This window comes from Petromyzon marinus, chromosome 21 (genome assembly GCF_048934315.1).
Source record: "Petromyzon marinus isolate PM22_M1 ecotype Great Lakes invasive population chromosome 21, UKy_Petmar_22M1.pri1.0, whole genome shotgun sequence".
Lineage (NCBI taxonomy): Eukaryota > Metazoa > Chordata > Hyperoartia > Petromyzontiformes > Petromyzontidae > Petromyzon > Petromyzon marinus.
The window spans coordinates 2,495,887-2,523,076 of record NC_133687.1 but is presented as its reverse complement, the minus strand read 5'-3'; the positions used below and the strand labels follow the sequence as shown (position 1 = coordinate 2,523,076).

The 27,190-nt window shown below is 48.7% G+C and overlaps 2 protein-coding genes across 2 annotated transcripts in view; both read left to right on the top strand.

Annotated features, from left to right (window-relative positions):
- Positions 1–1,983: 1,983 nt before the first annotated feature.
- Positions 1,984–3,039, top strand: LOC116944536 (trace amine-associated receptor 365-like). Its single transcript, XM_032958190.2, has one exon. The coding sequence runs from the start codon at positions 1,984–1,986 to the stop codon at positions 3,037–3,039; it is 1,056 nt and encodes a 351-aa protein (XP_032814081.1).
- A 9,288-nt stretch (positions 3,040–12,327) lies between these two features.
- Positions 12,328–27,190, top strand: part of LOC116944537 (trace amine-associated receptor 365-like) — a 32,017-nt gene continuing 17,154 nt past the window's right edge. Inside the window, exons 1-2 of the mRNA XM_032958192.2 lie at positions 12,328–13,372; positions 16,151–16,450. Of these exons, the coding sequence (XP_032814083.2) occupies positions 12,328–13,372; positions 16,151–16,450 (1,345 nt within the window). The remainder of the gene's footprint in view (positions 13,373–16,150; positions 16,451–27,190) is intronic.

Below are 27,190 nucleotides of genomic sequence, written 5' to 3'. Positions count from 1 at the left end.
ATCCCCTGCTGATTTTGTACGTTTGCCCAATTTCAAAGAAATGATCAGTCTATAATTTTAATGTTAGGTTTATTTGAACAGTGAGAGACAATAACAACAACAAAATCGAGAAAAACGCATGTCAAAAATGTTATAAATTGATTTGCATTTTAATGAGGGAATAGGTATTTGATCCCCTCTCAAATAGAAAGATTTCTGGCTCCCAGGTGTCTTTTATACAGGTAACGAGTTGAGATCAGGAGCACACTCTTAAAGGGAGTGCTCCTAATCTCAGCTTGTTACCTGTATAAAAGACACCTGTCCACAGAAGCAATCAATCAATCAGATTCCAAACTCTCCACCATGGCCAAGACCAAAGAGCTCTCCAAGGATGTCAGGGACAAGATTGTAGACCTACACAAAGCTGGAATGGCATACAAGACCATTGCCAAGCAGCTTGGTGAGAAGGTGACAACAGTTGGTGTGATTATTCGCAAATGGAAGAAACACAAAAGTACTGTCAATCTCTCTCGGCCTGGGGCTCCATGCAAGATCTCACCTCGTGGAGTTGCAATGATCATGAGAACGGTGAGAAATCAGCCCAGAACTACACGGGAGGATCTTGTCAATGATCTCAAGGCAGCTGGGTCCATAGTCACCAAGAAAACAATTGGTAACGCACTACGCCGTGAAGGACTGAAATCCTGCAGCGTCCGCAAGGTCCCCCTACTCAGGAAAGCACATATACATGCCCGTCTGAAGTTTGGCAATGAACATCTGAATGATTCAGAGGACAACTGGGTGAAAGTGTTGTGGTCAGATGAGACCAAAATGGAGCTCTTTGGCATCAACTCAACTCGCCGTGTTTGGAGGAGGAGGAATGCTGTCTATTACCCCAAGAACACCATCCCCACCGTCAAACATGGAGGTGGAGACATTATGCTTTGGGGGTGTTTTCTGCTAAGGGGACAGGACAACTTAACCGCATCAAAGGGACGATGGACGGGCCCATGTACCGACACATCTTGGGTGAGAACCTCCTTCCCTCAGCCAGAGCATTGAAAATTGGCCGTGGATGGGTATTCAAGCATGACAATGACCCAAAACACACGGCCAAGGCAACAAAGGAGTGGCTCAAGAAGAAGCACATTAAGGTCCTGGAGTGGCCTAGCCAATCTCAAGATCTTAATCCCATAGAAAATTTGTGGAGGGAGCTGAATGTTCGAGTTGCCAAACGTCAACCTCGAAACCTTAACGGCTCGGAGAAGATCTGCAAAGAGGAGTGGGACAAAATGCCTCCTGAGATGTGTGCAAACCTGGTGGCCAACTACAAGAAACGTCTGACCTCTGTGATTGCCAACAAGAGTTTTGCCACCAAGTACTAAGTCATGTTTTGCAGAGGGTCAAATACTTATTTCCCTCATTAAAATGAAAATCAATTTATACAATTTTTGACATGCGTTTTTACGGATTTTTTTGTTGTTATTCTGTCTCTCACTGTTCAAATAAACCTACCATTAAAATTATAGACTGATCATTTCTTTGTCAGTGGGCAAACGTACAAAATTAGCAGGGGATCAAATACTTTTTTTCACTCACTGGAGCTCCAGTGGCTTCCTAAGAGCGCTCCAGAAGCGTTACCGTTGGTTGTAACAGGAGCAAGAAGATGTTGAAAACCAAGTTACAATTGATCCATCTGCCAAGTGACTGTCTCTAGCGGAGACTTACGTGCAGTAGATATCTCCATCAAATGTCATTCGCCGCTCTCCAGCTTAGGTCACGCATTCCTAACAAACAATAAATGCAAACTTGCATTCTGTACAGTGAGATGCTTCTTTCTTGCTGACCGTTGAGGGTTAATTTTGTATCATCGTAGCCCATTCGAATCTCCACGAAGTTGAAAGCGAAATTACAGAACAATATCCATTGGAACAGTTCAACGGTAGAACGAATTAATAATAATATAATTTAACAAATAACGTGACCGAGGAGGCAGACGAAACAATGAACGAGTCGGGTAGTAATGACTCATCGAGGCGGTGCGTGTGGACCTTCCACCAAGTCAGCTGCACGTCCAGCGACCTCTCGGCAGCGGAGCGAACCACCCTCCTCGCCATCCTCCTCTCCATCAGCGCCATCACCATCGCGGGCAACATCCTCACCATAGCCTCCATCCTCTACTTCAGGCAGCTGCAGACTCGCCCCAACGTCCTGACACTGTCTCTCGCCGTGGCGGACCTCCTGGTGGGCCTGCTGATCATGCTCTTCAACGCGATGAGCTCCGTGCACAACTGCTGGTTCTACGGTCGCGTCTCGTGCAGGGTCCACACGTGGCTCGACTACACCTTCTGCACGTCGTCCATCGTCCACCTCAGCTGCATCTCGTTCGACCGCTACGTGGCCATCAGCGACCCGCTGCGCAACAACGACAGTATCACGCACGCGGCACTGGCGGCGATGCTCGCCCTGTCCTGGTTCAGCTTCCCGATAGACGGCCTCGCCTTCATGCTGCAGTGGAACCTGGTCGGGCTGGAGGAGGAGACGAGATGGAGCTGTCCCGACGACTGCGAGGTGATCCTCAATCTGCCCTATGCAGTTGCCATCACCGCGTGCGCCTTTGTGTTGACTATGCTCCTCATGGCGCTCGCGTACGACCGCATCTACCGCCTGGCCCGGGTGCAGTCGTGCAAGATCAACAGCCTGGGTGCGCAGGTGCAGAAGGCGAGCAGCGACGCGGAATGCCTAAGTAAGTGGAATGCCATGAAGCGGGACCACAACGCCACCATTACGCTGGGCATCATCATCGGGATATTAATCGCGATCTGGATGCCCTATTTCGTGGTCTCGGCCACGGAGCCAATGGTCGGCTACCAGGCGGGCCCCGTGGCCTGGGAGGTCATCAACTGGTTCACGTACCTCAACTGGATGGCGAACCCCATCCTGTTCGCGGCCTTCAACATGTCCTTCCGCTGGGCCTTTCGCCTGCTCGTCATGTGCAGCGCCTTCCGGCCGGGGATCCGAGGCGTGGATCTGTTTAACTTCAAGGAGAGGCCAGCGTGACGGACTCGACCGAGTCTGATCACCGAGCCCGAATCGCATCGTCTCAGTCTTCGTTAGCCCCCCCTCCCCCCATCGTCCATCCCCTCCCATTCCCTACCCCTCCTCCCCAACAAGACGTTGCCATCTCTATCTTGCACTGCAACGATCCACCTCGTTTCTGCACATGAGTTAATATCGAATGCTCCATCTCCGTGCTGGACGATTCCTCTAAATGTAAATAACTGGGTGTGTGTGACGTTGCAGCAGCCACCCAACTGAAATGTAGCGGCAAAAGCGGGAGGTGGATATATTAAAATGTCTACATGGACCCACGTGTTTCCTCCTCCGGCTGCAACTCAGTCGATAGTCTCGCCCAGCGGCCACCATCCCTTCTGTCAACATGTCCTGCTCTCGCTTACTTGTCTGAACGGTCGACACGATGTCTGTAACTTGCGTGTGTTTTCTGAGCCACGTGTTACTCTTGCCTGTCTCTCAATGCATGTCTAGCATGAATCTCTCCGTGTTCTTCATGCACTATAGAGCGTTCGTTTTTTTTCTTGTTAATCGCCGTGTCTGTGTCTGTCCCTATGGAATCAAATCCTAGTTTCAGGGCCGGGTGGTCACGGTCATGTGAGGGCACGTGTCCTCCGTTCGTCACAATGGGTGGATGCATCATGTGTGACGTGCATGATCAACCATCTCTCTCACTCTCTCTCTTTGCTTTGTCCAAGCACGCACTGTTACACGCTCTTTGATGTTAACTCGTCGTCTTTTGCCTTCCGACCCGCAGATGGCAGTGCGGCAGTGATCGCCCAGCAGGCAATTTTCAGAAACCATAACACTTCATTTTGAACATAAATTATTTGTTTATGCTGCTGCGCGTCGGCAGTGGTGCACAGGCAGAATGAAGGAGGCAAAAATACTCAAAGCATACTCTTATATAAGCGCACAACTTTATCTATCTGTGATGAGCGCTGCACTTTCCATCGTTTTCATGCAGGGGGCACTGCAAACCTACATGCCCCCTGCATCAACGATGGGGGCGCAGAGACAGACATTCAAACACGTTCCTGCGGAGGGGGCTGGTAGGACATTTTATTTAATCCCGGTTGGGCTTCCAGTCCATTACGTTTCCTACAGTATATAATCCCGGTTGGGCTTCCAGTACACTACGTTTCCTACCAGTAATGCCCACTACGAGCGCATTTGTTATATATCCAGGTGTCTGGAAACACGCGGACAGACATACACAATTAATCCCCTGCCTCCTGTGAATTAATCCCGGTTGGGCTTCCAGTCCACTACGTTTCCTACCATTATTACGTTGGAATCGATCTGCAGACGGCGGTCTTTTCGCACGGCCAGCTCTATGTCGCCTTATCTCGATGCCGCAATCCCAAACAGGTGAAAGTCCGCATCGAACCGTACCCCCAGCAAGGCCATCTACTTAACGACGAGAGACAATTTACACGAAATGTCGTTGTCATTTAAGTCTTTCAGATGTAAAATGATACAAGCTTTTAATGAAGAATGTTTTTTTATCTAATTAAAAAAATATACATTTCAAAGATGTTTCATTTTAAAATTTCAAAACGGAGCATCGGGTACTTGCGTGAATGCGACGTTTGTGTGCAAAGATTTTTCGTGACTTTCCTGGCCGAAGGCCGTAAATGTATTTGAGGGGCGCCATAGGCGGCCCCGAAAAACCCCTAATTCAGAAATAACAAGGTGTGTGTGTGCGTGACCTCAAATGGAAACGTATCTAATAGGTGGCGTTTCGGGCAATGGCCCTTATTCATGTGCCATGATGTTTCGAGCTATGACCCTTATTCACGTGCTTTGAAGAAGGACCATTGTCTAAAACGTCGCCTACAATATATTGTTGTCCCTTTTAAAGGCACAGTTTTGTATACGAAACGTGTTGAGATTTTGTTGTTGTTATTTTGAAGTGAGGATGTTTAGCATGTTTGTCGGTGTTTAGTTATTCGTTGCGTTATGTACAGTTCTCGAGAAGAGAGGGACAACAATTTTTAATTAAACCAACAATAGAATGACAATGATGATTGCTGTTTTATTACATACATTTTGTATGTTGAGCTTTTTTCGCGACTTATGTAGGCAACCGCCATCATCGGAGTTTTTGGGGAAGGACAATAATCTAAACACAAAGCACAGTTTTAAAGAAATGCGTTTTCTCAATGTAGATGTAAAAGTGCGTAGCTCCAGTGGTTTCCTAATATCGGAAAGGAAGAGCATTCCAGACGGCCACAGAGGCGCATCTGAAAGCATGTGAAGCAATGGCCGTCTTTGTTTGATGGTTAGCCAAAGCCGCTGTGGGTATGACCGGATTTTGCGTGAGAACACAAACAAGAAAAAACTACCACTCTATGTATGTTTGTTGAACTTATTTTGTACCATACATAGCTAACCGTGCTAATCGGAGGTGCGCGGAAAGACAACACTCGTAACACACTGAGTTATGTTTTGTTTTCGAGCTATGAGAGCCAGGTACCACAAAGCAGACCTAAAACACAGTAGGACCAACACCTCAGCCGTGGCAGACCACTGTTATAATTCAGTGGGTTCACATGACATTGACTTCTCCAAGACAGAGGTTATCTGCAAGCCATCTGGCTAACATGAGAGATTCGTTCATGAGGCTATCCACATATACAAACACAGAGACAATTTCAACCGAGAAGATGGATTCTGGCTTATCAATCTTTGGAAGAATGTGATAAACCATTTCTGGTCTTGATTGATTTTGTTCACGCTTACGGTGACTTTGCGACCGCATTCCATTCTCCTTCTCTCCCCCCTCCTCCGTTCCGAGCATGGATGGACTCGTCTGTTTGAACAACCGCTAGTCGCTGTCCATGGTGCTAACATTAAGAAAAAACCGCCACTTTTTAAAAAAATTCTTGCTGGGGTTTTCAAACCTGATGATTGCTTGTGTTACAATCGAAACGTGAGAATTTTATTGTAAAATTTTTATTATTTCATTATTTCACTTCTACGTGACTTTACCGAAAGAACCAAGAATGTGAATGCCTGCAGTCACGAAATGTTTAAATCGAAAGTTAGTAGCTACTTAAACAGTCAGCAAATACCACTACAGTCAGTATATACTGGTTCAGTCAGTAGATGCAGTGAGGGAAAAAAGTATTTGATCCCCTGCTGATTTTGTACGTTTGCCCACTGACGAAAAAATGATCAGTCTATGATTTTAATGGTAGGTTTTTTTGAACACTGAGAGACAGAATGACAACAAAAAAATCCAGAAAAACGCATGTCAAAAATGTTATAAATTGATTTGCATTTTAATGAGGGAAATAAGTATTTGACCCCTCTCAATCAGAAAGATTTATGGCTCCCAGGTTTCTTTTATACAGGTAACGAGCTGAGATTAGGAGCACACTCTTAAAAAGAGTGCTCCTAATCTCAGCTTGTTACCTGTATAAAAGACACCTGTCCACAGAAGCAATCAATCAGATTCCAAACTCTCCACCATGGCCAAGACCAAAGAGCTCTCCAAGGATGTCAGAGACAAGATTGTAGACCTACACAAGGCTGGAATGAGCTACAAGACCATTGCCAAGCAGCTTGGTGAGAAGGTGACAACAGTTGGTGCAATTATTCGCAAATGGAAGAAACACAAAAGAACTATCAATCTCCCTCGGCCTGGGGCTCCATGCAAGATCTCACCTCGTGGAGTTGCAATGATCATGAGAACGATGAGGAATCAGCCCAGAACTACACGGAAGGATCTTGTCAATGATCTCAAGGCAGCTGGGACCATAGTCACCAAGAAAACAATTGATAACACACTACGCCGTGAAGGACTGAAATCCTGCAGCGCCCCCAAGGTCCCATGCTCAAGAAAGCACATATACATGCCCGTCTGAAGTTTGCCAAGGAACATCTGAATGATTCAGAGGACAACTGGGTGAAAGTGTTGTGGTCAGATGAGACAAAAATGGAGCTATTTGGCATCAACTGAACTCGCCGTATTTGGAGGAGGAGGAATGCTGCCTATGACCCCAAGAACACCATCCCCACCGTCAAACATGGAGGTGTAAACATTATGCATTGGGGGTGTTTTTCTGCTAAGTGGACAGGACAACTTCACCGCATCAAAGGGACGATGGACGGGGCCATGTACCGTCAAATCTTGGGTGAGAACCTCCTTCCTCAGCCAGGTCATTGAAAATGGGTCGTGAATGGGTATTCCAGCATGACAATGACCCAAAACACACGGCCCAGGCAACAAAGGAGTGGCTCAAGAAGAAGCACATTAAGATCCTGGAGTGGCCTACCCAGTCTCCAGACATTAATCCCATAGAAAATCTGTGGTGGGAGCTGAAGGTTCGAGTTGCCAAACGTCAGCCTCGAAACCTTAATGACTTGGAGAAGATCAGCAAAAAGGAGTGGGACAAAATTCCTCCTGAGATGTGTCAAACCTGGTGGCCAACTGCAAGAAACGTCTGACCTCTGTGATTGCCAACAAGCGTTTTAATAACCAAATACTAAGTCATGTTTTGCAGACGGATCAAATACTTATTTCCCTCATTAAAATGCAAATCTATTCAAAACATTTTTGACATGCGTTTTTCTGGATTTTGTTGTTGTTATTGTGTCTCTCACTGTTCAAATAAACCTACCATTAAAATTATAGACTGATCATTTCTTTGTCAGTGGGCAAACGTACAAAATCAGCAGGGGATCAAATACTTTTTTTTCCCTCACTGTACTACTACGGTCAATAGCGATTGCTATAGAGTCAGTAGAGTTAGTAGTTATTACTATAGAGACGGTAGATACTACTCTTGGGCCAGTAGATACTACTACGCTTAGTCGTTACTACTACAGTCAGTAAATGATACTGTAGGCCCAGTGGATACTTCTACGCTCAGTAGTTACTACAGTCAGTAAATACTACTATACAGTCAGTAGCTACTACTGGCTCAGTAGATACTACCAAAGCAAAAAAAGGTCAATATACAATAGAACTGATAGTGGCCAAGACATCCCCAATGCTGCATGAGAAATGACCTGCAAATTACTCAATTGGGATCACTGAGAGACAGAATAACAACAAAAAAATCCAGAAAAACGCATGTCAAAAATGTTATAAATTGATTTGCATTTTAATGAGGGAAATAAGTATTTGACCCCTCTCAATCAGAAAGATTTATGGCTCCCAGGTTTCTTTTATACAGGTAACGAGCTGAGATTAGGAGCACACTCTTAAAGAGAGTGCTCCTAATCTCAGCTTGTTACCTGTATAAAAGACACCTGTCCACAGAAGCAATCAATCAGATTCCAAACTCTCCACCATGGCCAAGACCAAAGAGCTCTCCAAGGATGTCAGAGACAAGATTGTAGACCTACACAAGGCTGGAATGAGCTACAAGACCATTGCCAAGCAGCTTGGTGAGAAGGTGACAACAGTTGGTGCAATTATTCGCAAATGGAAGAAACACAAAAGAACTATCAATCTCCCTCGGCCTGGGGCTCCATGCAAGATCTCACCTCGTGGAGTTGCAATGATCATGAGAACGATGAGGAATCAGCCCAGAACTACACGGAAGGATCTTGTCAATGATCTCAAGGCAGCTGGGACCATAGTCACCAAGAAAACAATTGATAACACACTACGCCGTGAAGGACTGAAATCTTGCAGCGCCCCCAAGGTCCCATGCTCAAGAAAGCACATATACATGCCCGTCTGAAGTTTGCCAAGGAACATCTGAATGATTCAGAGGACAACTGGGTGAAAGTGTTGTGGTCAGATGAGACAAAAATGGAGCTCTTTGGCATCAACTGAACTCGCCGTATTTGGAGGAGGAGGAATGCTGCCTATGACCCCAAGAACACCATCCCCACCGTCAAACATGGAGGTGTAAACATTATGCTTTGGGGGTGTTTTTCTGCTAAGTGGACAGGACAACTTCACCGCATCAAAGGGACGATGGACGGGGCCATGTACCGTCAAATCTTGGGTGAGAACCTCCTTCCTCAGCCAGGGCATTGAAAATGGGTCGTGGATGGGTCTTCCAGCATGACAATGACCCAAAACACACGGCCAAGGCAACAAAGGAGTGGCTCAAGAAGAAGCACATTAAGATCCTGGAGTGGCCTACCCAGTCTCCAGACATTAATCCCATAGAAAATCTGTGGTGGGAGCTGAAGGTTCGAGTTGCCAAACGTCAGCCTCGAAACCTTAATGACTTGGAGAAGATCTGCAAAAAGGAGTGGGACAAAATTCCTCCTGAGATGTGTCAAACCTGGTGGCCAACTGCAAGAAACGTCTGACCTCTGTGATTGCCAACAAGCGTTTTAATAACCAAATACTAAGTCATGTTTTGCAGAGGGATCAAATACTTATTTCCCTCATTAAAATGCAAATCTATTCATAACATTTTTGACATGCGGTTTTCTGGATTTTGTTGTTATTGTGTCTCTCACTGTTCAAATAAACCTACCATTAAAATTATAGACTGATCATTTCTTTGTCAGTGGGCAAACGTACAAAATCAGCAAGGGATCAAATACCTTTTTTCCCTCACTGTACTACTACGGTCAATAGCGATTGCTATAGAGTCAGTAGATTTAGTAATTACTACTATAGAGACGGTAGATACTACTCTTGGGCCAGTAGATACTACTACGCTTCGTCGTTACGACTACAGTCTGTAAATGATACTGTAGTCCCAGTGGATCCTACTACGGTCAGTAGTTACTACAGTCAGCAAATACTACTATACAGTCAGTAGCTACTACTGGCTCAGTAGATACTTCCAAAGCAAAAAAAACCTGTCAATATACAATACAACTGATAGTGGCCAAGACATCCCCAATGCTGCATGAGAAATGACCTGCAAATTACTCAATTGGGATCACGCACAGTCACATCGCCCCTTACTGCGAACACTTGGCATGAACCAGCCTGAGTCTCAGTGAAGCGCTCCTGGGTAAACATGCGGGAGACAGAAGAAGATTTCGTCTGTGTAACAATGATACTACCTAAGATCTGATGGTGTTGGTGGTGACGGTGAGGCTGTAAGAACGGTCCATGAATCATGGGTGCCGGCGTGACATCTACTCAACCTAATAGCGGGAAGAATACGGTGAAGTATGGTGATGTAATGACATTGGCCCCGATCACCTATTGACCTTGCTCTACCTCGTATACATGTTTGTTTCAGTAAAATAAACTTACGTAGTAGGCTGACGGTCTTAGTCGGTTAACAATGATAACAAACAACAAAAACATCCCATTAAATGAGGGGTTACCATTAATTTGTTTCGAAATTCTAGTTTTGAAAAACATCGGGTTCATCACCACGCGACGAAAATTCGCCCTGTGATGCGACAGGGCCCGGTGTGAAAGTGTTGCTCCCCTCGTGCCCGCCAGAGCTCAGGAGTAGAGAGATCTCCAAAGTGGTTCCATGATATCCGTTTCAGCAGGCCGTTCACACTGACGCGGAGGGACGATGCACGGCCTGTGTGACATATCCCAATGGATTAGTCCAATGGCAAAACGTCGCTCGCGCAACCGCGACATAACACTAGGGAATATCACATCACCATTTATAAATATATATATAATTTACAAAACTATAAATGATTAGACAAACCGTGTTTTAAAATAGCAATAATATGCAAGACACCCTCGAGACGCCCAATTAGCGTACACATTACCACATCCCTCGGCCGCGAGGTCTTTATGTGTAAACGAGGTGCGAACAATGGCTATATTTTAAATTATGTGAATCCACAGAGGACATCATCTTGCTAATATGCTCGAGAGAGTACACACACAGGCGCGCGCGCACACACACACACATTGCAACACACCCTGTGTCTGCGTGTGTTTGTGTATATATGTGATCTTTGTGGGGGGGTGTAAGCTGTGGTCTTATTGATTCTTCGCCGAAGTGACCTTCTCAATAAAAATAGGGAAGATGTTGGCGCGTGGTCCTAAGTGAAACGAGCGGTGAAGTTGCGGCGACTCTCCGTGCACTCACGGTAGGTGGGTGGTTAAGTACCTGCACGGCACACGCATAAAAAATAAAGACAAAGTTCCCCCCGTATAACCTTTACCAGACTGTAAGGACAAGTGTTCTTCGCGAGTGGCACCTATGACGGCCGGCACGGTACACGAGGAGGTGGGTGGCCAGCACCACGCCCGACCGCCTTTGTCTCCCCAGTGGCGATGTTTTACACATTGTATTAGGTACTAATTTGAGGCTGATTCGACCTAGGGAAGGCCCAGGACAGGTGGATCCTCCCGCAGTTGCACCGCCTGCACACTCGATAGCCACGCGACTGACTGCTGCGCTATTTTCAAATCGAGTTGCGTGATTTTTTTTCTGGCATTACCAATCACTTAATGACAACAAAAATCCTGCTTAAACCCCGGTTACCGGTTTGCCTCACATATACCGGCATGACATGTTGACCTCTTGAACTGAGAAACGATGCCAGCTCTCGTGGTGAAGTGGTCAGCAGCGTTCTGGACCTGAAATTCAGGGGCCGCCAGTTCGATGTCCCGGCCCGCCAGTTGAAACAGCGGGCAAGATTCTTCAACCTCTGCCCCTCCCCCCTCAGCCGATCGGTATAAGTCGTGTATAGTGTGGTAAAGTGTGGGTACGACCAGACATCTGATCAGCGTGGAAGAGGAGAACAATTACACCACCCTACCAGCTCTCGCCAACACCCCCTTACGCTCCTCACCACACACCTTGATAAAACTCACCACACACACACACACTGCCACTCTTCCCCATCCTCAACACACAGTCTGCTGCTTATCCTTCACCATACCGTATCGCTGCGGCGCAGCAGCTGCATGTTGACATTAAGCGGTTGTGCCGTTACAGCTCTTTCCCGTGAGTTGTTGGTGTTGTTACCGCGAGCTGTTAGGGCTCAGGTGTCCGAGGTTTCAGTTCAGTATCTGGAAGAGAAAAAAGCTCCCGGCATGCGCTGCGAAACGTCGGGCATCACGCGAAAGGGCACGCGGCAACAACCCGAAAAACTCACCAGAGAGCCGTACGGCACAGCCGTTAAGGCCTACTCGGTGGTACCTTTAAAAATAAAACAAATGCGTTTCTGTTTCTGTGCGGCAGATAATCATCCGCAGGGCGTGTAAAGTCAAATATCCAACCCCTGCACACCTACTGGACCCTCTACCGAACCTTCAGACGAACCTTCCATCAAACATTACCCCTGAAGAAACCTTCCGCCGGGGTGTGGGGAGACAGCGCGGCGACAGAGTCCGGGCGATCGTCGTGTACACACGGAACCATGCCTCTGCATAACGAGAGCTTCCCGTCCGTGCTGTGCGTCGTGACCTTCGCGACTTTCAACTGCACCCCTTCGCAAATGACCAACGTGGAGCGCGCCTTGCTCATGGGCGCCTTTACCATAGCCGTGGCCACGACCATCACTGGCAACATGCTCACCATCTCCTCCATCCTCTACTTCAGGCAGCTGCAGACGCGCACCAACGTGCTCGCCCTCTCGCTGGCCCTGGCCGACCTCCTCGTGGGCCTGCTGGTGATGCCCTTCGCGTCCACCCGCACCGCCTACGGCTGCTGGTTCTATGGCAGGACGTTCTGCAAGGTGCACACGTGGTTCGACTACACGCTCTGCACCTCGTCGATCCTCAACCTCATGTGCATATCCCTCGAGCGTTACGTGGCCATCTGCGACCCCCTGCGCTACGCGCGGCGGGTCACCGGCGCCACCCTCGTCGCGATGCTCGTGCTGTGCTGGAGCGGGGTCGTGGCGTACGGCCTCGCCTACCTCCTCGAGTGGAACATCGCGGGCATCGAGGACTCTGTGCAACAGACCACGTGCCCCGACAACTGCCCCGTCTTCATGAACGTGCAGTTCGCGCTGACCAACACGCTGTGCGCCTACGTCACCCCGATGCTGCTTATGCTAGCTGCGTACGCCAATGTGTACGCGATGGCTCGGGCCCAGGCGAGAAAGATCAGCATCGCGATGCTCCAGGCGCGATCGGCCGACGCGGCGGTGCGCAGCCGGTGGAGCGCCATGAAGCGAGAGCACAGCGCCACCAAGACGCTGGGAATCATCATGGGGGCGTTCGTCGTTTTCTGGGTCCCCTTCTTCGTCGTCGCCGCCTCCGAGCCACTGCTCGGCTACGCGTCCGACCCAGTGGTGTGGGAAGTGGCCAACTGGTTCACCTACATCAACTCCACAATGAACCCCATCCTCTTCGCGGCGTTCAATCGCTCGTTCCGCAACGCGTTCTATCTGATCGTGAGCGGCAAGATCATGCGTGGCAGCTACAGAGGGACGGATCTGTTCGGCTTCAATGGCTCTGGTAAATGAGTCAAGTAGGGTCGGTCGGGTGGTGCAGAAGGTGGGCCGTGCAGGATTTTATGAAATGGTGCTTGAAGAGGCGTTGTCGCGGCCAGAAGTGGTGGTGGTGGTGGTGATGCCGAAGGCCGGTGGGTCGACACTAACCGCAGAGCGGCAGCTAAAGGTGGGGACGTCCAGCGCAGCAAGAGATGGAGCGAAAAGATCTGCTCGCGTGTACCAGGCACGTGATTAGTTATTAGATTATTTCGAGCATTTTTCTGTTAGAAATTCACACTTGAAAAGCCACTTCGTTGAGCTGTTATTTGTGATCAGGTCGCTTCTGAAGAAGAAGCTAATAGCTCAAGGGGCTTCAGCTGGTGAGAAAACATTTTTATCGTTTTATTTGCATGTATTTTAAGTTATTTGTTTACCTTTTCTATACTTTGCACTCCTGTCGTGTTTTTTTTATCTAATAGTTTGTTGTTGTAACGTTCTTTCCCGCCCCTACCGTACATCTGCAAAAAAGAGCTTTGCAGCTCATCGGATTCCCCCAGTGTAAATACATATTCTGAATCTGAGTTTTCGACAAGCGAGGACTTGGTTTAACGCAGTTGTTCACATATCAGCCAATACATAATTCCGCAGCGAGTTGGATATGTGACGTTGCACGATACGTGTATTGGTAAGGGCTGTACTTGATGTTTTTTTCATCGCGGATTAATCGATTCGGTGAGTCTAGTGTGTGTTAGGGTGCCTGTGTTTTGTTTGTTTGCGTTAGCAGTGAGCTTTGTAGCGTAACCTATTCCGTTAGCTTGCATTCAACACATCTGCAAAGGGTGATAAAACCGCATCACAACAGAATTGATAGCGCACGCTTGCATTCAACAAATCTGCAAAGGGTGATAAAACCGCATCACAACAGAATGATAGCGCAGGCAAGAGATGTGCACACGTGAACACAAAGAACACGAGCATTTGTATATTATGCAAACGCTATCAGCGGTTCCTGAAGAACTGCTGTGCGGTCCCTTTTGTTTTAGGTCACCATCAAAATTAATTTGAGCAGAATGTGCCACCGACTGACTGACGGCAGCAGGAGCGATGCAGTGATAGACTGGTTTCGTCAGGAATTGGAACTCATCAGCACAGTATAGTCACCGATTTTCACAGTGATATTTGAGCCGGTTCTTGCACGGTCCAAGTATGACAAAGAACCCTTATATAATACACGGCATGGGGAGGTTTTCATCCAACAGTGGATGTTGGTGGTGACCTTGTCGAACGGTGGCGCGTTCGCCGCTTGTTTGCACAGATGCTCGGTTCGAATCCATGCGGCCGCCCCAATGAATACTGCGTTGTGTATTAACCACGATGACACTACGCACCGACTGTTCCGCTCTCAGTAGACGCTGAAGATCCCGTGGCGACATTTGCAACAGAAGTGCCATCGTGTGCCGATGTCACGGTCCAACATTTGCGAAAATTGCACAGAAAAATGACTCAACTGGGATCTCACGCACACAGCAGCAGCAGCAGAATAAATAATCACCGCTTACTGGCAGCAGACTGATACCACCGGTCACTCATGTAAATATGACTCATCCTGGTGTCGTGAGCCCTCACACCTGGTCCAGCCAAATCAAGTTGAGAGCCAGAAAGGGTTCCCCTGATTTTGTGGCGCTTTTGACGACAATGGAGTGCGGCGGTCTTCTTTCGCGAGATGGTCCTAGAGCGCCCTCTGGTGGCGATCATTGAACGTAAACGGGGAATACATTATCTCTGCGCACAGAAGCGTGTGGATTTAAATCCACGATTTAAGACACGTGTCAAACACAAGGCCCGCGGGCCGAATCCGGCCCGCTAGGCCATTTTCTGTGACCCTCGTAGAGATCAAAAGATCTCCGCCACACCAAGCTCTCTACCTGCAAGCAAGCAGGCGCGGCTCTCGCGCTACCTGCAGTTAGGAGCATCGGGGGTCACGTCTACAGGGGGCCCGTCGATCACTGTCACTGTTTGAAAAATAAACAGTGAAGTCCCGCCGCTCCTCGTCCTGCCCTCCCCCTTGCCGGCTCTCCTCTCTCCAGAGCCGGCCCCTAGAATGTTTTTTTTTTTTACCGCGCCGAGTGCCGGGTGTCACGGCACCCAAAGTGAAACCGTCGCGGGACACAGATTGAAATGTTGCTGATTTGTGTGGGTCGTTCCTTCACCATATTCAGACAGAAAAACGTTTGGATTCATCTGCTACCAAAATACTGGTATGTTTAAGGAGCTGCATTGTCTGTCAATATTGTGTGTGTATATCAGTCACTAACACACAAACTCACACTAATACACACTCACATAATACTCGTGAACACTCGCATAACATGCACTAATACTCACTCACACTAATACACGCGCACTAATACACACGCACAAACACACACACACTCACCGCTCACTAATACACACTCGCTAATACACACATACAGTGGCGTAACTACCATGGTTGCTACTGGTGCTGTGGATGTATGGCATGTGGTGTTTTCACGTGGTTGCCTGGTAGTTTAGGGGGACCAGTGGTGTCTACTTACACCTCTGGTCAAGTCACGTCACATGACCTCCCGGCGCTCAGGTCCCGTGACATGTGCGGTGACGCGGGGAGCATGGTTGCTGAGAGTATCCCTGTCCTGCCCTGACTAGGAGAAGACATCAGGAGACGGTGGATGAAATACAAATAAAGCATAGAAAAAGTAAGTGCTGCTGCATATTAAATAAAAAAAACAGTCATTAAAAAACAATGTGCTGGGAGCCTGTGCAGTCCTGGGATGCATTGGCAAGTCTGAGGGTCAGATTGGCAAGTCTGAGGGTCAGATTGGCAAGTCTGAGGGTCAGATTGGCAAGTCTGAGGGTCAGATTGGCAAGTCTGGGGGTCAGATTGGCAAGTCTGAGGGTCAGATTGGCAAGTCTGGGGGTCAGATTGGCAAGTCTGGGGGTCAGATTGGCAAGTCTGGGGGTCAGATTGGCAAGTCTGAGGGTCAGATTGGCAAGTCTGGGGGTCAGATTGGCAAGTCTGGGGGTCAGATTGGCAAGTCTGGGGGTCAGATTGGCAAGTCTGGGGGTCAGATTGGCAAGTCTGGGAATGCATTGGCAAGTCTGGGGGTCAGATTGGCAAGTCTGGGGGTCAGATTGGCAAGTCTGGGGGTCAGATTGACAAGTCTGGGGGTCAGATTGACAAGTCTGGGGGTCAGATTGGCAAGTCTGGAAATGCATTGGCAAGTCTGAGGGTCGGATTGATAAGTCTGAGGGTCGCATTGATAAGTCTGGGAATGCATTGACAAGTGTGAGGGTCAGATTGATAAGTCTGGGGGTCGGATTAATAAGTCTGGGAATGCATTGACAAGGTACAACACTGTGATGCTCACAGAGTTATACCTAATTACTTAAGTTATTACTAAAACCAGTAATAATCGAATGCAGAGGCAATTATTTAATAGGATAAAGAGTAGATGCATTTATATAATCTTACAGATACAACCGGCCCTTTGAGGCACCCATAATGATGATGCGACCCAAGATTAAATTGAGTTCGACACCCCTAATTTAAGGGGTGAGTGCTGCGTTGGCAATGGTGCACAACCAATAACAACAACGCAATACGCTCGGTGTCAATAACAACACCGCGTGTGGCCTGAAAATACAATGTATAATAGGCGATGTTTCGTGCAATGGCCCTACTTCATAGCATAATATACGAATGTGTTATCAAGGGCCATTGTCTGAAACGTCGCCTGTTATATATTTTTTATTAAGGCCCACATCTATTAGATTATTCATCACGATTCCTACGCACGGCATCGATGCAGTCATCGATGCTTAGTTTGTCTCTCTTTGTTCCGTCTCAATCACCACTATCCTAAATGTCAGGATCAGCTGATTATCGTGATGATCTTAATCAATCGATACTCATGTGCAAAGTAATTGATAATTATCGACTAATCTATTCACAAACCCAGATTATAAGACGCACTTTTTTACCCACCTGTAATTTAAAGCAACTATTTGGGGTTGTGTCTTATTATCCGGTCTGTGTTATGTGTTTATATGGCGTGTGTGTGACCAGATATGTACAGTATAACGATACAGATACCGGGCACAGCTTTCTAATGCGTGTTACTTTCTAGAGCGTCTTATTATCCGGAAATTATACACAGTATATATCCATCAATTAAAATATATTCTGAAATTAGACGATAAGAATTAGTTGGTAATCGTTATCGATTCATATGTCGTATGTGGTTTTAGGTTAACCCTCTCTAGACACTAGGTGCGGCTATATTCACACTACACATTGTTATATAAAATACATCTCACGGTGGCCAGATGTTAGCTACCTCGCCTGGTATGCGAGAGGCATGTGTTCGATCCTGACCTGACGCCTGCTGTATATTTGGAGTTTGCATGTCTCTCGCCCCGTGGTTGCGTGGATTTTTTTCCGGGTCCTCCGGTTTTTCTTTCCACATTTAGAAACATGCATTTCGAGTATTTTACTATAAATTTACACGTGATAAGCCACTTTGTTGAACTATTGTGATAGCCAGGTCGCTTCTGAAAAAGTGCTATACAGCTCAGTGGGCCTTACCTGGTAAAAAATATATATATAGTTTTTGTAGTTTTCGTTTATAATCGAATCCCGAATGGGATGGGTGAGGGTGGCGAATGGTTACTCTGCCACATTGCCTAGCATCTACCGTATTCTCCGGATTATAAGACGCTGGGGGAAGTAAAACGCGGCCGAAACGTGTGCCCCGCCATAAAAAAAGTTATAGAAATCTGTTTACACGTGTACACATACGCACAGATACTGCAATGTTTGCTCTACAATAGTGTAACAGTTGGGCGGGACCCACCAGCGTCTTATAATAGGGAGAATACGATAAAGCAGAGCCTCCCTACGAGTAACCTAAGAACCTAAGAACGTCTCTTGAGAATGGGTCACGCAAATAGTACAGTGCATTTCCTGTGAGATTCGAATTAAGCCATGGGATTGTGCGTGGAATATATAAATATATATACCGCCAGGATCAGTCTTACATCCTGCACTTGTTTGCATCATTTATCCTTAACCAGGAGATTAAATAAAGCAAGCACTGAGACGCATGGATCCGAATGTTTATTTGCACTGGCGGAGGAGGAGAAATCCGATGAGCTATGAAGCTCTTTTTGACACATGTCCAGCAGGGGTGGACGGGGTCAGCGAGTTACATCGACGAACAATACAAACAACGGCATAAGAGCAAGGTAGAGAAAAAAGGTAAGCAAGGGATTAAAATAAATAGGCGAATAAATATAAAGTATTGACGTACCAATGTCACAAGTACATACATCCCTGCAGATGTTATCAACATCAAATGGAATTTTGGTGCAAGGCAGAAAAACAACAACAATCCCAAACCACAGCAAGACAACAGCAACACAGAGTCCTTCGATTGCATTACACATGAAAATGTAACTGTCGATGATACACGGGTAAGGTTTATACAGTGAGGGAAAAAAGTATTTGATCCCCTGCTGATTTTGTACGTTTGCACACTGACAAAGACATGATCAATATATAATTTTAATGGTAGGTTCATTTGAACAGTGAGAGACAGAATAACAACAAAAAAATCCAGAAAAACGCATGTCAAAAATGTTCTAAATTGATTTGCATTTTAATGAGGGAAATAAGTATTTGACCCCCTCTCAATCAGAAAGATTTCTGGCTCCCAGGTGTCTTTTATACAGGTAACGAGTGTGCTCCTAATCTCAGCTTGTTACCTGTATAAAAGACACCTGTCCACAGAAGCAATCAATCAGATTCCAAACTCTCCACCATGGCCAAGACCAAAGAGCTCTCCAAGGATGTCAGGGACAAGATTGTACACCTACACAAGGCTGGAATGGGTTACAAGACCATTGCCAAGCAGCTTGGTGAGAAGGTGACAACAGTTGGTGCGATTATTCGCAATTGGAAGAAATACAAAAGAACTGTCAATCTCCCTCGGCCTGGGGCTCCATGCAAGATCTCACCTCGTGGAGTTGCAATGATCATGAGAACGGTGAGGAATCAGCCCAGAACTACACGAGATGATCTTGTCAATGATCTCAAGGCAGCTGGGACCATAGTCACCAAGAAAACAATTGGTAACACACTACGCCGTGAAGGACTGAAATCCTGCAGCGCCCGCAAGGTCCCCCTGCTCAAGAAAGCACATATATATGCCCGTCTGAAGGTTGCCAATGAACATCTGAATGATTCAGAGGACAACTGGGTGAAAGTGTTGTGTTCAGATGAGACCAAAAATGGAGCTCATTGGCATCAACTCAACTCGCCGTGTTTGGAGGAGGAATGCTGCCTATGACCCCAAGAACACCATCCCCACCGTCAAACATGGAGGTGGAAACATTATGCTTTGGGGGTGTTTTTCTGCTAAGGGGACAGGACAACTTCACCGCATCAAAGGGACGATGGACGGGTCTATGTACCGTCAAATCTTGGGTGAGAACCTCCTTCCCTCAGCCAGGGCATTGAAAATGGGTCGTGGATGGGTATTCCAGCATGACAATGACCCAAAACACACGGCCAAGGCAACAAAGGAGTGGCTCAAGAAGAAGCACATTAAGGTCCTGGAGTGGCCTAGCCAGTCTCCAGACCTTAATCCCATAGAAAATCTGTGGTGGGAGCTGAAGGTTCGAGTTGCCAAACGTCAGCCTCGAATCCTTAATGACTTGGAGAAGATCTGCAAAGAGGAGTGGGACAAAATCCCTCCTGAGATGTGTGCAAACCTGGTGGCCAACTACAAGAAACGTCTGACTTCTGTGATTGCCAACAAGAGTTTTGATAACCAAATACTAACTCATGTTTTGCAGAGGGGTCAAATACTTATTTCCCTCATTAAAATGCAAATCTATTTATAAAATTTTTGACATGCGTTTTTCTGGATTTTGTTGTTGTTATTGTGTCTCTCACTGTTCAAATAAACCTACCATTAAAATTATCGACTGATCATTTCTTTGTCAGTGGGCAAACGTACAAAATCAGCAGGGGATCAAATACTTTTTTTCCCTCACTGTAGCTACAAATCACATTTGCGAATGTGGCTGCTGTATCTGGAAGGAATCTTTTGCTGGATACTATTTTATTCAGGAAGTTTTACGATGTATGTACCGTTCGTTGAACTTTTCTCGCACCGTGCGTAGCCAACCGTGCTCATCGGAGGTGCGTGGGAAGGACAACAAACTAAACATATAAGAAAATTCTAAAGAAATACATTTCCAACTAGATTTATAAGTGCATAGCTCCGAGTGGTTCCCTAATATCGGAAGGGAGGGCGTTCCAGACTGCCGCCAGAAGCGCAAACGTTGATCCAAGGGCGACCCAGGGGCTCCGCCTAAAGATCTCGAGACGGGGATCACCCCACGGCAGGCTTGGAGAGAAATAGCTGCAAGAGGCCGTGACGTGAACCAGCGTTTGCAGAAGTTGCGATTCCAGCGCCGCGCCGTCCCTGGTTAATACCGCGGCTCTATTAACCACAAATACCCAGGGGACGTTAGGAATACTGTGATCGTCATACGATACAAAGAGCAGGTCATACGTGCCGGTCGTCACCGTAGTACAAATCACTTGATCGTAATTACAAATAATACATTGAAACTATAAACTATTATATATTTTACCAGCTAAGCCCCACTGAGCTATACAGCTTTTTTTAGAAGTGACTTGGCCACAAATGATAGCCCAACGAAGTGGCGTATCATGTGGAAATTTAGAGCACCCAAACACCGCACGCTAAACGCATGTTGATTCTAAATGTGCAGGGGAAAACCAGAGAAAATTCCACGCGATCACGGGAAGAACACGCAAACCCCAAGTATAAAGCAGGCGTCAGGGTCGGGATCGAACCCACGACCTCCTGCATACCAGGCGAGGCAGTTAACATCTCGCCACCGCGGTGCCCATATAGGGAATACTCGTCGTGCCGCACAAGGAGAGCTGTCATCAGAGAGTCGGTCCCCTTGGCTCAAAAAAAATATCATAATCACAGCTGGGCATCATCGTGATTGAGTTGTCCTGTCCGGCGCTGAGAGACGCTGGGCGATTTAAATACCAGCTAAATGCAAATGGTCATTCGTCGTCGGCCGTCGGACTAGAATCACGATCCTCGTGAAAAGATGCACAGCAGTGTCCACGGAGCATTTTGACTGCAGGTGTTGTGGTTAATGCAGACATGAATCCTCGTAAAAAGGTTTCAGTTTTGTTTCCAGAAAAAAGGGGAAAACCCTATTTTTACATTTTGGTACTGGCAAAGGAGGTCTAATGATGTAGATGCTCACCCCGAGCCCTCATTACTTTGATAGCGCATTGTCTTTGAGCTGTACGCCTTCTGGCGTCATGTGGTCGAGCACCAATTGGGTCGAGGCTCAAAAGAAAGCCGTCCCTTGGTGTGGACCAATCAGTTTCAAGGACAATGCCACATATATTATCATAGTATGTTTTTTTGTTTCCATTTTGACTGCAGGTATTGTGGTTAATGCAGTAACATAAATCCTCGTAAAAAGGTTTCAGTTTTGTTGCCAGAAAAAAATGGGGAAAACCCTATTATTCCCTCCAGTAATTAATTCCTCTTGCCAACGAGACTCTGTCCTGGTCTCCTGGTTCTCACCGTGGTAATTAAAGCAAACCCGACTTCACTTGAACCTCGCAATAGCAGCACGTTCAACTAAAACGGTGGCTCGCTGGATTAAAATACCTCTTTAAACGTGAGGTTGTTAAAACGCTCATTAATTGACCGGTAACACCTCAGAGGACCGCAGAACTTGCGCAATTGTTGGTAGCGCCGGGCTCCTCACTGCGTGGGTGCCGCTGCTGCTGCTGCCTTCCCGCTCCTCGTATGTGGTTCCTCCTCCTGGCGCCTCTGAGTCGTCCCTCTCTCTCTATCTGAGTCGTCCCTCTCTCTCTCTGAGTCGTCCCTCTCTCTCTCTATCTGAGTCGTCCCTCTCTCTCTGAGTCGTCCCTCTCTCTCTCTCTGAGTCGTCTCTCTCTCTCTTTGAGTCGTCTCTCTCTCTGAGTAGTCTCTCTGAGTCGTCTCTCTCCCTCTCTGAGTCGTCTCTCTCTCTGAGTAGTCTCTCTCTCTGAGTCGTCTCTCTCTCTCTCTCTGAGTCGTCTCTAACTCTGAGTAGTCTCTCTCTGAGTAGTCTCTCTCTCAGAGTAGTCTCTCTGAGTCGTCCTCTCTCTCTCTGAGTCGTCTCTCTCTCTCTGAGTCGTCTCTCTCTCTCTCTGAGTCGTCTCTCTCTCTCTGAGTCGTCCTTCTTTCTCTCTCAGAGTAGTCTCTCTGAGTCGTCTCTCTCTCTCTCTGAGTTGTCCCTCTCTCTCTCTGAGTCGTCCCTCTCCGTCTATCTGAGTCGTCTCTCTCTCTGAGTCGTCCTTTCTCTCTGAGTCGTCCTCTCTCTCTCTCTGAGTCGTCCATCTCCCTCTCTCTGAGTCGTCCTCTCTCTCTCTGAGTCGTTCTTTCTCTCTGGGTCGTCCTCTCTCTCTCTGAGTCGTCCCTCTCCCTCTCTCTGAGTCGTCCTCTCTCTCTCTGAGTCGTCGTTTCTCTCTCTCTGAGTCGTCCGTTTCTATCTCTGAGTCGTCCTCTCTCTCTGAGTCGTCCATCTCTCTGAGTCGTCTCTCTCTCTCTAAGTCGTCCGTTTCTATCTATGAGTCGTCCTCTCTCTCTCTGAGTCGTCCCTCTCTCTGAGTCGTCTCTCTCTCTCTGAGACGTCCTCTCTCTCTGAGTCGTCCTCTCTCTCTGAGTCGTCCTGCCTCTCTCTGAGTCGTCCCTCTCTCTCTGAGTCGTCCCTCTCTCTGAGTCGTATTCTCTCTCTTTCTGAGTCGTCCTTCTCTCTCTTTCTGAGTCGTCCTCTCTCTCTGAGTCGTCCTCTCTCTCTGAGTCATCCCTCTCTCGCTCTCTGAGTCGTCCGTTTCTCTCTCTGAGTCGTCCTCTCTCTCTGAGTCGTCATCTCTCTCTGAGTCGTCCTCTCTCTCTGAGTCGTCCCTCTCTCTCTCTGAGTCGTCCCTCTCTCTCTGAGTAGTCCCTCTCTCTCTGAGTCGACCCTCTCTCTCTATGAGCCGTCCATCTCTCTCTTTGAGTCGTCCCTTTCTCTGAGTCGTCCCTCTCTCTATAAGTCGTCCCTCTCTCTCTGAGTCGTCCCTCCCTCTCTGTGAGTCGTCCATCTCTATCTGAGTCGTCCCTCTCTATCTGAGTCGTCTCTCTCTCTCTGAGTCGTCCCTCTCTCTCTCTGAGTCGTCCTCTCTCTGAGTCGTCCTCTATCTCTGAGTCGTCCTCTCTCTCTCTGAGTCGTCCCTCTCTCTCTCTCTGAGTCGTCATCTCTCTCTGAGTCGGCATCTCTCTCTGAGTCGTCTATCTCTCTTTGAGTCGTCCTTCTTTCTCTCCGAGTCGTCCCTCTCTCTCTGAGTCGTCGTCTCTCTCTCTGAGTCGTCCTTCTTTCTCTCTGAGTCGTCCTTCTTTCTCTTTTTGAGTCGTCCTCTGTCTCTGAGTCGCCCTCTCTCTCTGAGTCGTCCCTCTCTCGCTTTCTGAGTCGTCCGTTTCTCTCTCTGAGTCGTCCTCTCTCTCTGAGTCGTCATCTCTCTCTGAGTCGTCCTCTCTCTCTCTGAGTCGTCCCTCTCTCTGAGTCGTCCCTCTCTCTCTGAGTCGTCCCTCTCTCGCTCTCTGAGTCGTCGGTTTCTCTCTCTGAGTCGTCCTCTCTCTCTCTCTGAGTCGTCCCTCTCTCTCTCTCTGTGAGACGTCCGTTTCTCTCTCTGAGTCGTCCTCTCTCTCTGAGTCGTCTCTCTCTCTGAGTCGTCCCTCTCTCTCCGAATCGTCCCTCCCTCTCTCTGAGTCGTCCCTCTCTCTCTGAGTCGTCCTTCTTTCTCTCTGCGTCGTCCCTCTCTCTCTGAGTCGTCCTCTCCCTCTCTGAGTCGTCCCTCCCTCTCTGAATCGTCCCTCTCTCTCTGAGTCGTCCTTCTTTCTCTCTGAGTCGTCCTTCTATCTCTTTCTCTCTGAGTCGTCCCTCTCTCTCTGAGTCGTCCCTCTCTCTCTGAGTCGTCCCTATCTCGCTCTCTGAGTCGTCCCTCTCTCTGAGTCGTCCCTCTATCTCTGAGTCGTCCGTTTCTCTCTCTGAGTCGTCCTCTCTCTCTGAGTCGTCCCTCTCTCGGAGTCGTCCCTCTCTCTCTGAGTCGTCTCTCTCTCTCTGAGTCGTCCCTCTTTCTCTCTCTCTCTCTGAGTCGTCCCTCTCTCTTTCTCTCTCTGAGTCGTCTCTCTCTCTCTGAGTCGTCCCTCTCTCTCTGAGTCGTCCCTCTCTCTCTCTGAGTCGTCCCTCTCTCTCTCTGAGTCGTCCCTCTCTCTCTCTCTCTCTCTGAGTCGTCCCTCTCTCTCTCTCTGAGACGTCCGTTTCTCTCTCTTAGTCGTCCTCTCTCTCTGAGTCGTCTCTCTCTCTGTGTCGTCCCTCTCTCTCTGAGTCGTCCATCCCTCTCTCTGAGTCGTTCCTCTCTCTCTCTGAGTCGTCCTTCTTTCTCTCTGCGTCGTCCCTCTCTCTCTGAGTCGTCCTCTCTCTCTCTGAGTCGTCCCTCCCTCTCTGAATCGTCCCTCTCTCTCCGAGTCGTCCTTCTTTCTCTCTGAGTCGTCCTTCTCTCTCTCTCTGAGTCATCCCTCTCTCTCTGAGTCGTCCCTCTCTCTCTGAGTCGTCCCTCTCTCGCTCTCTGAGTCGTCCTCTCTCTCTGAGTCGTCCCTCTCTCTGATTCGTCCCTCTCTCTCTGAGTCGTCTCTCTCTCTCTCTGAGTCGTCCCTCTCTCTCTCTCTGAGTCGTCCCTCTCTCTTTCTCTCTCTGAGTCGTCTCTCTCTCTCTGAGTCGTCCCTCTCTCTCTCTCTCTCTCTGAGTCGTCCCTCTCTCTCTCCCTGAGTCGTCCCTCTCTCTCTCTGAGTAGTCTCTCTCTCTGAGTCGTCCCTCTCTCTGAGTCGTCCCTCTCTCTCTCTTTTTTTTACGATCAGAAGAAACAAGAAGATGCTCGGTGTAGTCGGCACTTTGCTCCGTTCATCATTTCGGGTTTTTTTAATGCTTTGCTTTATGTAACCCCCCCCCCCCCCCTTTTAAATGAAAGACCCAAAATATGATTTTCTTCCATTTTTTCCTTTCCCCTTCCCTCTTTCTCTACCCCCTCTCTGCCCCCCCCCCTCTCTCTCTACCCCCCTCTCTGCCTCTCCTCTCTCTCTACCCCCTCTCCGCCCCCCCTCTCTCTCTGCCCCCTCTCTTCCTACTCCATTTGGCTCGCTCTCTCTTTTTTCTTTATAACTACGACAAGTGCTGCATCTGGACGCAGCCCTTCCCACAGTCAAACGGCCTCCGACGGGTAGCTCAGATCTGCATGCAGAGCTCTCCGTCATCTGCCACCGAGCACACGGCCTCCTCCAGCACCCACTGCTCCTTGAAGGCCGGCACGGCGTGGGTCAGCCGCGCGTGGCGGAACTCCGGCCACACCCTGGCTCCGACCAGAGCGCGGAAGATGCCCAGGCTGCTGGCTGGACGTTGCCCCTCCAGGGCCACCTTCCTCGCCCTGTATATGGCGAGCTTGGCGTAGCCGAAGAGCACGTTAACCAGCCCCTGAAGATGTTGGGGTCCGTCGCCCTTCGGGTGTCCAAAGATGAGGACCGTCGGGGAGAAGTGGAGGCTGAACCTTAGGAGGATGTTTCTCAGGACCTTGAACAGCGAGTCCAGGCTCTTGCACTCCACGTATTGGTGCGCCACCGTCTCCGCTTTACCGCAGAACCGGCACTCCGGGGACGTGTCGGTGAAGCGCGCCAGGGAGACGTTGGTGGTGACGGTGCCGTGGGCGATACTCCAGCTGAGGTCGCCGATGCGGTTGTACGTCGGTCTGCAGTAGAGTTGCCTCCAGCGAGGCCTCTCCGGAGAGACGCAGGGCAGGGCTCTCCTCCAGGCATGGTTCTTGTGGCTCCTCAGGGTGTCCTGTTGGTGGAACCGGACCATGTAGGAGTAGAGCATTTTCCTCTTTACATTTGCGAAGGCCACCTCCGGTAGGTCTTCTAGCCGGCACAGGTTGTGATCCGCCTTCGTTTGTCGGCATTGGCGATGCAGTGGCACGACTGAGAGCTCCAGTGGAGGGGGATCGAGAGGGGCCTCGTCATCCCCAACGCCGATGGGGGGCATTCTCCCCGCTGCCGCTGAGAAGGCCCCCTTGGCTTCGGCCAGGATCCGGGCAGCCACCCGGAGCGACTGCAGCCCTGTCTTTGCGGCCACGTCTGCTAGTCCGAGCCACCGGCCCCGTGTTTCAGGCTCCACCAGATCTCCCATCTGGTGAGCCGCGCGTTGGCGAGGCGCCTCTTCATGCCAGGGGTGGTGGTGGTGGATGGCAGCTTTGTCTGTGGGTTCCTGAGGATCGGTTCGAAGACCAGATCCTCGGCCGATCGCGGTTGGTTCAGCCTCCTAACGGCGAGGGAGCTCCATGTCTGCAGGACGCTTCTGTAGAAGGGTGGCAGCTGTCCCAGTGGGAGGCCCTGCAGGTCCATGTAGAATAGTTGCTTGGAGCACTGCAGACCCCCCAGCTGTTTAAGGAGGAAGGAGGCCGTGACGCTCCAGGCCGGTGCAGGGGCGGCGCGCAGGAACTTTTGCGCTGCCTGCAGTCGGAAGGTGGCCAGCTGACTCCGCACGCACACCAGCCCGTGGCCGCCCTCGTCCAGTGGCAGGGCCAGGACCCCAGCGGCGACCCGGTGTCCTCCACCCGACCAGAAGAAGTCGAGGACCCGCTTCTGAAGTGCGTTGACGAGGC